Source organism: Lepus europaeus, chromosome 9 (assembly GCF_033115175.1).
Source record: "Lepus europaeus isolate LE1 chromosome 9, mLepTim1.pri, whole genome shotgun sequence".
In the NCBI taxonomy this organism is placed as follows: Eukaryota; Metazoa; Chordata; class Mammalia; order Lagomorpha; family Leporidae; genus Lepus; species Lepus europaeus.
This window is the reverse complement of record NC_084835.1, coordinates 25,900,141-25,913,100: the sequence shown is the minus strand read 5'-3', so window position 1 is coordinate 25,913,100 and position 12,960 is coordinate 25,900,141. Positions and strand designations below refer to the sequence as shown.

The 12,960-nt window shown below is 48.2% G+C and overlaps 1 protein-coding gene across 1 annotated transcript; it reads right to left on the bottom strand.

Moving 5' to 3' along the window:
* Positions 1-11,047: 11,047 nt before the first annotated feature.
* On the bottom strand, positions 11,048-12,569 carry LOC133766492 (IQ domain-containing protein F2-like). Its single transcript, XM_062200168.1, has 3 exons — positions 12,552-12,569; positions 12,301-12,384; positions 11,048-11,431 (listed from the first exon to the last, which is right to left on the bottom strand). The coding sequence occupies exons 1-3, from the start codon at positions 12,567-12,569 to the stop codon at positions 11,048-11,050; spliced, it is 486 nt and encodes a 161-aa protein (XP_062056152.1).
* Positions 12,570-12,960: the final 391 nt, after the last annotated feature.

Genomic DNA, 12,960 nt, shown 5'->3' with positions numbered 1-12,960 from the left:
GGATTGGAAGTAGAGCAGCTGGGTCTCGAACTAGTTCCCCGCTTTGCCACAGTGTGGGCCTCGAAATGTACCATTTTAAAGAGTACAGTTCAGTGGCATTAAGTATGTTCACTTTGCTGGGCAACCGTCACAGCCATCCATCTCCAGGGCTGTTTTCCTTTTTAAATAGTGAAAAAGATTGTATTAATTCAACACACACACAGAGATCACACAGAGAGAGAGAGAGAGAGAGAGAGAGAGAGAGAGAGAGAGAGAGAGAGAGAGGTCTTCCATCCGATGGTTCATTCCCCAAATACCCACAACAGCCAGGGCTGGATCAGGCTGAAGCTGGGAGCTGGGAACTCAATCCACATCTCCCACACGGTGGGCAGGGACCCACGTGCCTGAGCCATCAAGTGCTGCCTCCCACCGTGCGCGTGAGCTGGAGGCTGGAGCTGGGATCAGAGGCAGGAGCTGAACCGAGGCATTCCAGTGTGGGATGCAGGCGTCCAAGCAGCTTCCAAGTTGCTGCTCACGCGTCTGCTGCTCCAGGACGCTTTCCATCTCACAAGACAAACTTTGTGTCCGTGAAGCAGTATTTCTCCATGCCACCTCCCTCTAGCACCTGGCAATCACCGCTCTACTTCCTAGCTCTGAGTGCGACTATCCAAGTACCCTATGTGAGTGGAATGATAAAATACTTGTCTTCCTGTGATGGCCTTATTTCACTCAGTGAGATGTTGTCAAGGTCCATCCATGTCATAGTATGTGTCACATTTCTTTTTTATGGCTGAAGAACATTCCGTTCTATGTATATGCACGTTTTATTGGCCCATCCGTGGCCTCTTGGGTTGCTTTCACCTTTTAGCTATTTGAATAATGCTGCCGTGAATATGGGTGCACAAATACTCCTTTGTGTTCAGGACCCTGTTTTCAATTATTTCATGTGTATATTCAGAAGTGGGGCATATGGAAGTCTACTTTCAATTTTTTTAGGAGCTGCCATACTGTTTTCTGTAACTAATGCAATATTTTATATTTTTACCAACAGTGTTTAACGGTTTCCATTTCTCAACATCTTTGGCAATACTTATGTCTGTTCTTAAAACTTTTTATTCAAGAAAAAGGTGGACAAGGCTCCCACATGCTGTTCATACTCCAAATGTCTGCAATGGGCTGGGCTGGGCCAGGACAAAGCCAGGAGCCAGGAATTCAGTCCAGTTCTCCCACGTGGGTGGCAGGGGTTCAGTCACTTAGGTCATTGCCCACTGCCTCCCAGCGTAGGCCTTAGCAGAAAAGTAGACTCAGGAGCAGTGCCAAGCCTGAAACCCAGGCGCTGTGATACGGGATGCGGGCATCCCAGCTGGCAGCTTAATGGCTAGGCCAGATGCCTGTCCCATCTCATAGCTCTCCTAGTGGGTGTGATAAGGGATCTCATTGCGCTTTGAATGTACATTTCCCTAATAGGTAGCGATGGGAGTGTCTGTTGGCTCTCTCTAGTTGTTCTTTGGAAAATCTTGGTCCACTTGATGATGTTCCACGGGTTTCTTAGACTCTGTTCACGTTAATCTTTTTTCTTTCTGTTCCTCAGACTCAATAATTTCAGTTACCTTGTTTTCAAACTTGGTGACTTTCTTCTGCCTGCTGAGATCTGCTCTTGAAAACCTCTGTTGATATTTTCATGTCAGTCATTGTACTTTTTGGATCTGGGATAGATTTTTTGTCTCTTCACGTTATTATTATTATTTTTTTAAGATTTACTTATTTATTTGAAAGTCAGTTACACAGAGAAGCAGAGAGGAGGAGAGGGAGAGAGGGAGAGAGAAGGAGAGGTCTTCCATCCGATGGTTCACTCCCCAGGTGGCTGCAACAGCCAGAGCTGCGCTGATCCGAAGCCAGGAGCCAGGAGCTTCTTCCAGGTCTCCCATTTGGGTGCAGGGGCTCAAGCACTTGGGCCAACTTCTACTGCTTTCCCAGGCCATAGCAGAGAGCTGGATCGGAAGTAGAACAGCCGGGACTTGAACCGGCACCCATATGGATGCCGGTGCCGCAGGCTGAGGCTTTACCTGCTATGCTGCAGTGCCGGCCCCTGATGTTATCTATCTTAAGATTGATATTTCCATTACGTTCATGGATCATTTTCTTGACTTTGTCCATGTCATCTCTAAGTTCTTTGAGTATCTGAGGGATCCCAGCTAGCTAATGAAAAATACACACTGTGAAGACCTGTGTTGTGGTGTGGTGAGTTAGGCCTCCCCCTGTGATGCTGGCGGCCCATGTGTGTGCAGGTTTGAGTCCCAGCTGCTCCATTTCCAATCTAGCTCCTTGCTAGTGTGCCTGGGAAGGCAGGAGAAGATGGCTCTAATGTGAGAGACCTGGATAGAGTTCTAGGCTCCTGGCTTCAGCGTGGCCATCGCAGACATTTGGGGAATGAACCAGTGATGGAAAAGCTCTTTCTTTTTTTTTTTTTTATTTTTATTTTTTTTTTTTTTTATTTTTTTGACAGGCAGAGTGGACAGTGAGAGAGAGAGACAGAGAGAAAGGTCTTCCTTTGCCGTTGGTTCACCCTCTAATGGCCGCCGCGGTAGCGCGCTGCAGCCGGCGCACCGCGCTGTTCCGATGGCAGGAGCCAGGTGCTTCTCCTGGTCTCCCATGGGGTGCAGAGCCCAAACACTTGGGCCATCCTCCACTGCACTCCCTGGCCACAGCAGAGAGCTGGCCTGGAAGAGGGGCAACCGGGACAGGATCGGTGCCCCGACCGGGACTAGAACCCGGTGTGCCGGCGCCGCAAGGCGGAGGATTAGCCTGTTGAGCCACGGCGCCGGCCGAAAAGCTCTTTCTATCTGTAACACTGCCTTTTCAGATAAATCTCAAACTAAAAATAAAAATTCATACTAAGAAAAAAATATGCAAAGATGTCCATTTTTGGCATCAAAATAATTTATCATTTAATTCAATTTTCCATAAACTTTAAAAAATACTCATATTTAAGACAGTTTTAACTTTTGGCACAGTAAGTCTGCCATCTTGTCTTGGGGACAATTTTGTTTAATTTTGTCATTTGAGTGGGCCATATTTCCTGTTTCTTTGTATGTTTTATGATTTTTTTTTTTTTTTTGGTGAACATTTGGATCTATAATATGGTAACTGTAGAAATGAGACTTTCACTTTCCCAGGGTTTTCTGGATTTTTACTCTTTCGTCTCTCTATGATGGGTTTGTTTGTGTCCTTGTGATGGGGATTTGCTCCTGTGCCTCTCTCTCAACATGTGTGGTGACTTTAGAAATTCACCTGCATATGTGGGTGCTTCTGAGTGTCTTGCCCCTTAACTGGCTCCCAAAAAGGGAAAAATAGGGGGGGAAAAAAGAGCCTAGTTCTTTAAATAACCTGGGTGCTACTTCACTGAGAGGGGAGGAGTTTGCAGCCACAGTGGCGAGGATTCGGCTTCTGTCTGAGCTTCCACCAGCAGGGGCAATGACTGAGGCACAGATTCCTGTATTCCAGGGTCCTTGTTACCCATCCTGGCTCCAGCAGGCTGAGTGCGGGTGGCTCCGGAACACCCACACTTCTGTTTGCCATGTTGTTGGACAGTGGGCCAGGTGGAAGAGCTGCTACTTTATTATAAGCTAAAATTGACCCAGGTTAACCACAGTTGACCACCGAAGCTTCTGGACATTTTTTTCTGAGATAAATGCCCACGAGAGCAAGCTTTGGATTGTGTGTTTAATATTTTAGGCAACTGTAAAATTGTTTTCCAGAGTGACTACGTCATTTTAGATTCCCAACAGCAATGCGTGAGAAATCTAGTTTCATCACATACTCAGTAGCATTTGGTTTTGTTATTTAAAACATTTTTAGGGACCGATGCTGTGGCATACCCAGTAAAGCTGCCACCTGCTGTGCCAGCATCCCATATGGGTGCTGGTTCTAGTCCCAGGTGTTCTACTTCTGATCCAGCTCTCTGCTATGGTCTGGGAGAGCACCAGAAGATGGCCCAAGTCCTTGGGCCTCTGCACCCACGTGGGAGATCTGGAAGAAGCTCCTGGCTCCCAGTTTCAGACTGGTGCAGCTCCGGTCATTGTGGCCATTAGGTGAGTGAACCAGAGGATGGAGGACCTCTCTCTCTCTCTGATTGCCTCTGCTTTTCTGTAACTCTGCCTTTCAAACAAGTAAATAAAAAATAATTTTTAAAAAAGTTTTATTTATTTTATTTGAAAGGCAGAGTTACACAGAGGCAGAGGGAGAAAGAGAGATCGATTGATCGATCGATCGATCAATCTTCCATCCTCTGGTTCACTCCCCAAATGGCTGCAACGGCTGGAGCTGCTCTGATCTGAAGCCCAGAGACTGGAGCTTCTTCCTGTTCTCCCATGCAGGTGCAGGGGCCCAAGCACTTGGGCCATCTTCTGCTTTCTCAGGCCATAGCAGAGAGTTGGATCAGAAGTGGAGCAGCCAGGACTTGAACCAGTGCCCATATGGGATGCCAGTGCTGGAGGGAGCGGCTTTACCCATTACACCACAGTGCCAGCCTCTAAAATCTTTTTTTAACCATTCTGATAGATGTGTAGAGATATCTCATTATGATTTCTATTTGCATTTTTTAAATGGCTATTGACGTTGAAAAGGTGTTTGAACGCTTATTTGCCACCCATATATTCCCTTCAGTGAAATGTCTCTTCATGTGCTTTCCCTAGTTCCTAATTGGATTCTTATTACTGAGTTTTGAGAATTAAAAGTTATACATTCTAGAGAGCACTATGCAACTATCAGTATGGCCAAACTCCAGAATGAGGAAGACACTAAGTGCTGGCTAGCAGGTGGAGCAACAGGAACTCGCTTTCATTGCTGGGAGGAATGCAAAATGGTACAGCTACTTTGGAAAAGTTTGGCTGTTTCCAAACGGGCTAGGTTAGGGCCTAAATTAATTTTCCAGGTTCTTGCCTTTATTTAGACAAGAATTCTAAATACAGGTCCAAACATGGCATGCAGTGTGATAAATTTTTTTAAAAAAGATTTTCTTTATTTATTTGAGGGGTAGAGTTACAGACAGTGAGAGGGAGAGACAGAAAAAGGTCTTCCATCTGCTAGTTCACTCCCCAGATGGCCACAATGGCCAGAGCTGAGCCGATCCAAAGCCAGGAGCCAGGAGCTTCTTCCGACCTCCCCATATGGGTGTAGGGGCTCAAGCACTTGAGCCATCTTCTACTGCTTTCCCAGGCCACAGCAGAGAGCTGGACTGGAAGAGGAGCAGCCGGGACTAGAACCGGCACGCATTCGGGATGGCTGCACTGCAGGCGGAGGATTAACCTAACGCACCACAGCACAGGCCACATATGGAAATGCATATTACTAAGTAAAAGAAGCCAGTCTGAAGAGGCTATACACTGATCCCAAATGTATGACATTCTGGAAACGGCCAGGCTATGGAGATAGCAGAACTGATGTGGACAAGATTAGAGAGAGAGTTTTAAGCTCATGAGCTGGAAGCTGCATCCTCTTCGTTTTGTCATGTTCATCTACCTGTCAATCAGGGGGTCCCTCCCCAGGGAGTACCTTCTCTTACCTGGCACTTGGGGGTGGTGCCACGTGAACACTTCCGTGTTTCTAAGTGCATAAAAAGCTAGGAAGAACAGAAGCTCGCTCTCTTCTCCACACGGACTCAGGAGGAGCAGAGCAGGGTATAACTCCTTCTTTGACTCTAGTCTCCCCTGATAAAGCCTTAGTGGGTCTGTGTATTTTTTCTCACGTTGTAAGTAAAGTTGATCACACTGCGTGCCGTGTTTGGGCCTATATTTAGAATTCCTGTGTAAGTAAAGGCAAGAACCTGGAAAATTAATTTCAGCCCTAACCTAGCCCATAACAGAAAGACCAAGAGTTGCCAGGAATTTATGTGTGTGTGTGTATATATATATATATATATATATTTGAAGGGGGATGAATAGGTGAGTCACAGAGGACTTCCAGAGAAGCTAAATTACTGTGTGCCCTATAAAGGTGACTACTTGTCAGTATACATTTTTCAAACCCATAGATTGTGCCACTCCAGGAGTGAACCCTAACATAGGCTATGGACTTTGATTATAATGGGCAATGTGGGTTCATCAGTTGTAACACATGTGGTTCTCTAGTGGGGGAGATTGAACATGAGGGAGGCTGAAACGTGTGGGGTAGTGGCATATGACAAGCCTCTGTACTTTCTTCTCAATTTGTTGTGAACCTCAACTTTAAAAAAAAAAAGTCTTCATTAAAAAAAATCTAGATCCAAGTCCTTCATCTAGTAATGTGGTTTGTAAGGGTTTCCCCCCACCCTATAGCTTATCTTTTCATCTTCTTAACTGGGCTTTTATGGAGCAAAACATCTTTTTTTTTTTTAATTTTTTTTGACAGGCAGAGTGGACAGTAGAGGGAGACAGAGAGAAAGGTCTTCCTTTTGCCGTTGGTTCACCCTCCAATGGCCACCGCGGCCAGTGCACCGTGCTGTTCCGATAGCAGGAGCCAGGTGCTTATCCTGGTCTCCCATGGGGTGCAGGGCCCAAGCACTTGGGCCATCCTCCACTGCACTCCCTGGCCACAGTAGAGAGCTGGCCTGGAAGAGGGGCAACCGGGGCAGGATCGGTGCCCCGACCGGGACTAGAACCTGGTGTGCTGGCGCCGCAAGGCGGAGGATTAGCCTAGTGAGCCGCGGCACCGGCTGCAAAACATCTTTAATTCTCATGAGCAGTTTTCCTTTTTTGGATTGTGCTCTTGGTGTCAAATCTAAGAACTCTTTGCCTAGACTTTCTTCTCATTTTCTGAAAGGCTTATGGTTTTTATATTTAAGCTGATGGTCCATTTCGAGTTGATTTTTATATGAAATGTGAGACTTAGGTTAAGGTTCATTTGTTTCACCAATGGGAATCCAATTGCTTCACCCAACATCATTCGTTGAAAATGCTATCCTATGCTTCCTCCACTGAATGGATAGTGTACCTTTGCCAAAAATCAATTAAGTGTGTTTGTGTGGGTCTGTTTCTGGGCTCTTTGAGTCCATTGATTCATCCTTCCATCAGTGCAACACTGTCTTGACTGCCATAGTGGTATTTGGTGAGCCTTAATGTTGGGTGGAATGATATCTCAGACTTGATTCTTCCTTTCAAGATTGAGCTAATCTAGAGCTTCGTCCTGGCCTGTGAGAGTTGATTTTACACGTCTGTGGGATGCCCAGATAACTGGTTACACTTGTTCTGAATGTATTTGTGAAGATGTTTCTGGAAGAGATTAGCATTTGAATTGGTTGGCTGAATAGAGCAAATGGTCCTTCCCAGTATGAGTGGTCAGCTTCCACTCTGCTAAGGGCATGAATGGAACAGAAAGTGGAGGAAAAAGTTGAATGAACTCTGCCTAACTACTCGAGGTGGGACGTTTATCTCCCACAGGCAGTGTTGCAGTTCTCAGGCCTTCAGACATAGGCTAAAATCTACGCCATTGGCTTTCCTGGGCCTCCAGTTGGCAGATGGAAGAGTGTAATTCCTTAATTGAGTGACCCAACACCTTAAAATAACCATCTTCATGCAATAGCTCTGTTTCTCTGGAGAATCTGAATAGTGTACCTTATAAATTTTAGAATAATCAGTTTTAGAATAAGCTTGGTTATTCCTACAAAATGCTTTTTGGGATTTTGATAGTAATTGCATTAAACATATACATCAGTTTGTGGATAATTGACATCTTTATTCTGCTGCCTTCTAATCTGTGAAAATGTTGTGTCTCTCTATTGACTTAGCTCTTTAGTTTCTCCAACCAGGTCTCCCATGTGGGTGGCAGGGGCCCAGGTATTTGGGCCAACCTTTGCTGCCTTCCCAGGTTCATTAGCAGGGAGCTGGATTGGAAGTGGAGCAGCTGGGACTCCAACCCGTGCTCATGCAGGATGCCAGTGTTGCAGGTGGTGGCTTAACCTGCTGTGCCACAACACTGGCCCCATTCTTCAGTTTCTTAAATTAGCTTTTGTGGTTTTGAGCATGTAGATCCTGTACATGTTATGTTAAGTGTGTATCTAGGGGCCAGCACCCCACCCTGCAGTGCTGCCATCCTGTATGGGCACCGGTTCAAGTCCCCGCTGCTCCTCTTCTGATCCAGCTCTCTGCTGTGGCCTGGGAAAGCAGTAAAAGATGGCCTAACTCCTTGGGCTCCTACACCCACATGGGAGACCTGGAAGAAGCTCCTGGCTCCTGGCTTTGGATCAGCTCAGCTCTGGCTGTTACGGTCATTTGGGGAGTGAACCAGCGGAATGAAGACCTCTTTCTTTGGCTCTGCCTCTGTCTATAACTCTTTCAAAAAAAAAAAAGTTAGCAACTATTATAAAAAAAGTGTATGTCTAAGAAGTTAATTTTCTTTTTCTATTTTTCAAATATTTATTTTCTTGAAAGGCAGTAGCAGAGAGGCGGAGAGGGGGAGGCGGGGAGGGGGAGGGGGAGGGGGAGGTCTTCCACCCACCGGTTCACTCCCCAGATGACCACAATGGCTGGAACTCTGCTGATCCGAAGCCAGGAGCCAGAAGCTTCTTCCAGGTCTCCCACGGGGGTGCAGGGGCCCAAGGACTTGGGCCATCCACCATTGCCCACCCAAGGCCACAGCAGAAAGCTGGATTGGAAGTGGAGCGGGACTCAAACTGGCACCTATATGGGATGCCGGCAGCGCAGGTGGCGGCCTCACCTGCTGTTCTACAGTGCTGGTCCCAAGTTCATTTTCTTTGTAGTGATTCTTTTTTAAAGATTCATTGGAATATCCTATGCAGATAACAATGTCATTTGAAAATATGAATGGCTTTATTTCTTCCCTTCCTATATGTATGCTTTTAATTTCCTTTTTTTTTTTTAAAGATTTTATTTATTTGTTTGAAAGGCAGAGCTATGGGGTGGGGCAGGGGAGAAAGAGGGAGGGATCTTCCATCCTCTAGTACACTCCTCAGATGGCCATAACAGCCAGAGATGGGTGGATCCAAAGCCAGAAGCCAGGAGAGTCTTCTAGATCTCCCCCGAGGGCGCAGGGGCCCAAGGACTTGTGCCATCTTCCATTGCTTTCTCGGGTGCATCAGCAGGAAGCTGGACTGGAAGTGGAGCAGCTGGGACTAAGCTAGAGCATATTATGGGATATCAGCATCACAGGCTGTGGTTTTACCCGCTATGCCACACAGCACTGGCTCCTCCTTTTCCTACCTAATTACCTTGGGCAGAACTTTAAGTACAACGTTGAACAGAAGTACGGATTTCCTGTCCCTAATCTTAGAAAGCAGTCAGTCTTTCATCATTAAATATGATGTTAGCTGTAGGTTTTTCATAGATTCTCTGTAACAAATTTAGGGAGTTTCCATCCAAACTGGTTGAGTTTTTTTTGAAAGAATCATGCGTGGGTGTTGGATTTTGTCAGGTGGCTTATGTATCAATGTTCCTTGGCCCTGATGGGGACGAAGACCTGTCATTTATTTCAACTCAAGACAGCAAGTGTGGTCCAGATGCATCTGGGACGCAAATGAGCTGGTGAGAAGGTGGCAGTCCAGGCTGCTCTCATTTCTTCAGTCGAGTGGGTGGTGACACCATAAGTTAAATTCAAGGAGAAGAAGAAGTAGAATCAGACAGTTGGGGAGGAGGTGGTATGAATTATTCAACTTAGAAAATGCAAATGTACCAGAAAACTTATTGGGAAATTTGTCCAGTTGAGACATGACTATACAGTCATGACTATAAATGGAGACATGACTGATTGTTGATTTTGCTCAAGCCCTGCTCTCAATTTTGCAGGAACAAAGCAGGGAGATGGCTAGGTTCATGCCATGCAGGTTTGCAGGGGGGTGAGGGAGGGCTGGGCAGGGGAAGCTAGGTTGTGCAGGGGAGAGATTATATTAATTAAAATAATCTGCGAGGCAGCATCCCATATGGGCAACTCTTCAAGCCCCAGCTGCTGCACATCTGATCCAGCTCCCTGCTAACAGCCTGGGATAAGCAGCAGAGGCTACCCAAGTCCTTGGACCCCTGCCATCCATGTGGGTGATCCAGAAGCTGCCCCGGGTTTTGATCTGGCCTTTGTGGCCTCTTGGGGAGTGAACCATTGGATGGAAGATCTCTCTCTCTCCCTCCCACTCATCTTGTAACTCTTTCAAATAATATTTTTTTTTAAAAAAAGATTATTTCTTTGAAAGAGTTACAGAGAGGCAGAGAGAGAAAGGTCTTCCATTAGCTGGTTCACTCCCCAGTTGACCGCAATGGGTGGAGCTGCACTGACCTGAAGCCAGAAGCCAGGAGCTTCTTCATGGGGGTGCAGAGGCCCAAGGACTTGGGCCAGCCTCCACTGCTTTCCTAGGCCATAGCAGAACTGGATTAGATGTGCAGCAGCCTGGACTTGAAGAGTTGCCCATATGGGATGCCAGCACTGCAGGCGATGGCTTTACCTGCTATGGCCACAGATCCGTCCCCAAAAAAATAAATCTTAAAAAAATAAGAGTCTGAGCTGGGTAAAGAAAAATGCAAGGGCATGTCAGTGATTATGCTTGTCAATAAATTGGAATACCTGTGACAGCTGAAGAACAGCTGGGTTGTTGAAGAGGTGAACCATGGGGCAGGAAGCGCCTAATCGGCACCTGGACGCCCCGGGAAAGCAGCCCGCGCAGTGGCACATCTGTGAGTGACAGTGCAGGCTAGTGCTTTGCTGTGCAGTGAGAGGCCCAACCACGTGTGGCTGTTCACATTTAAATAAAATTGAACATGTGTACTAGGCATGATTCAGGGGCTACACACCCCACAGATCTCATGGCAGTTGTACCAGACAGTACGGACAGAGAAAATGTCCACCTTCACAGATGGCTTTAAACATATCAGGTCAGTTTCTTGAGTGGCACGTAGCCATTGTCATTTCAAAACAAGGTGCATAGACCCCGCAGGCTAACCTCCCCCACCTTCTGTCCGGGCAAGAAAGGGAGGCGGTAAGGCCAGAAGGTCATGGCTGCTGTTGGCCAAAGGACACCAGGAGGCTCCCCAGAGCAGAGCGCATCTTTACTGTGGACGGACAGCCACGCCGTGCCCCTCCTGGCCAGCCCTTAGGAGTTGATGATCTCAATGTGGAACTGCAGGTGGGTGGCGGTGACCACACAGTGGCCCCGGAGAAGAGCGCACGTCTGGCAGTTGTGGCACTGCCAGTGGCACTGGATGACGTAGATGGCATTGAGCACCTGGCGGTATCGCCAGTGGACGCGCCACATGCGGACCAGGGACTGCAGCTTGATCACCGCCCTCTCTCGCTGAGCGTAGACCAGCAGGGCCTCTCGCCGCTTCCTCTCCAGCAGCTTGAGCAGCGTCAGCCGCCACCAGCACTGGATGATCCAGGCCCTGAGGGCCATGTGCAGCAGTGTGCGGCGCACCAGGGTGCCGCGCCACCACGCCTGGATCCGTATGGCTGCGATTCCTTTTCTTTTCAAATCTTTCTAGACGGAGAGAATAGAGACCACTCAGGGGGACGTCCTGCCACCAGTGTCCAGGATCTTCCTGGAAGCCTGGATTCTCTGTCCCTTTGTAAACACTTTTAATTATTTGAGCGAGAGAGACAGACAGACCTTGCATCTACTGATTCACTCTCCAAACGGCCACAACCAGGATCCAGGAACTCAATCTGCGTCTCCCGTGTAGGTGCAGGGACCCAACTACTTGAGCTGTCACCTGCTGCCTCCCAGGGTGTGCACTTACAGGAAGCTGGAGCGGAGCGTGGAGGCAGGACTGGAACCTGACATTGTGTGGGGGTTGGGGGCACCTACAGGGGTGACCGAGCTGTTGCATCGAATGCCTGCCCCTGAATTCTGTGTCTTAACATCAGTCCTTCCTCAGAGAGCAGGGACCAGCAGGACCCTAACTAGGAGCTAGGACACCGACGGTGATGTCTCCTGCCACAAGGGCACACTGTCACAGCCCCAGGGTCCCAGGTCCTTCACCGGGCTGTCTCGGCGTGTGGAATGACCCGGTTTTTGGCAACAGGCGAGCTTTCGGCGCCCTCATGGTGCCCTCTACTGCTGCCCTCCCTGGACTTTGAACATTCTGCTGTCGGACTCGGAGCCCCTGCGTTCTCCCTTCTCTGCCCCATGCATTTTTGGATGACCCCACTTCTGAGCAGTCACCTTCTGTGTCGCGGTCAGACCCGGGTGCAGGGCAGCCAGGCCGAGAAAGGCCGGGGAAAATGAGCTCGTACTGAGTGGACTCCCGAGGAGCTCAGGCTTTGGAGCCATCAGAGGCAAAGCCCAGACTCTCATGGTGTGGATGAAAACGTCCCGGATTTCTCTTAACAACAAGGAATTCTACGCACCATTCTCTTTTTCTTCTCTAATTGACGCCATACAGTTATTTCTTCAGTATCTTCAAACTCAATTATCATGAAGTGGCCATCGACCTGTGGTCAGGACAAGATGGGAAATAGAGGCTGAATGAGGCTGCGGTTTCTAGGTCTGCACCAAGGCCCTCGCTGCTTAGCCTCCTGTGTTTCACTGAGACTGTGGGCCCCAGGCTGAGGCTCGCCCATCCCTAGCCCGCCTAGTAGATCTGGCCGTTTTCTCTTACACAAAATCGAACCCCCATTGCCTGTTTCTAGATGGTTCATTAGCCCTGATTTCTCTTCCTCCCCAGGCGCGGCGTGAGCAGGGTGGGTGAGGGGAGAGGTATGAGTTCACAATGCATTGTGACATAGGGCTTGGCATGTCTTCCAGAGAGTGGAGTCCTCCTCGCTGAGACCGTGTCCTACCTGCCTTGCCTCCCACCTGTCAGAGCTGTGCCAGAGCTCCGGGTGGAGGGGCAGGGCACTGGAGGCACTCGTACTTGTGCTGAGGCTAGAACTTGGAGTAGGAACTCAATACCTTAGGAACCAGAATCTCAGCTGGTCGCCATGTTGCTGGTGGCAGGAACCCAGTCAGTGGAGGCATCATTGCTGCCTCTCAGGGTCTGCACTGGCAGAAAGCTGGAGTCGGGAGCC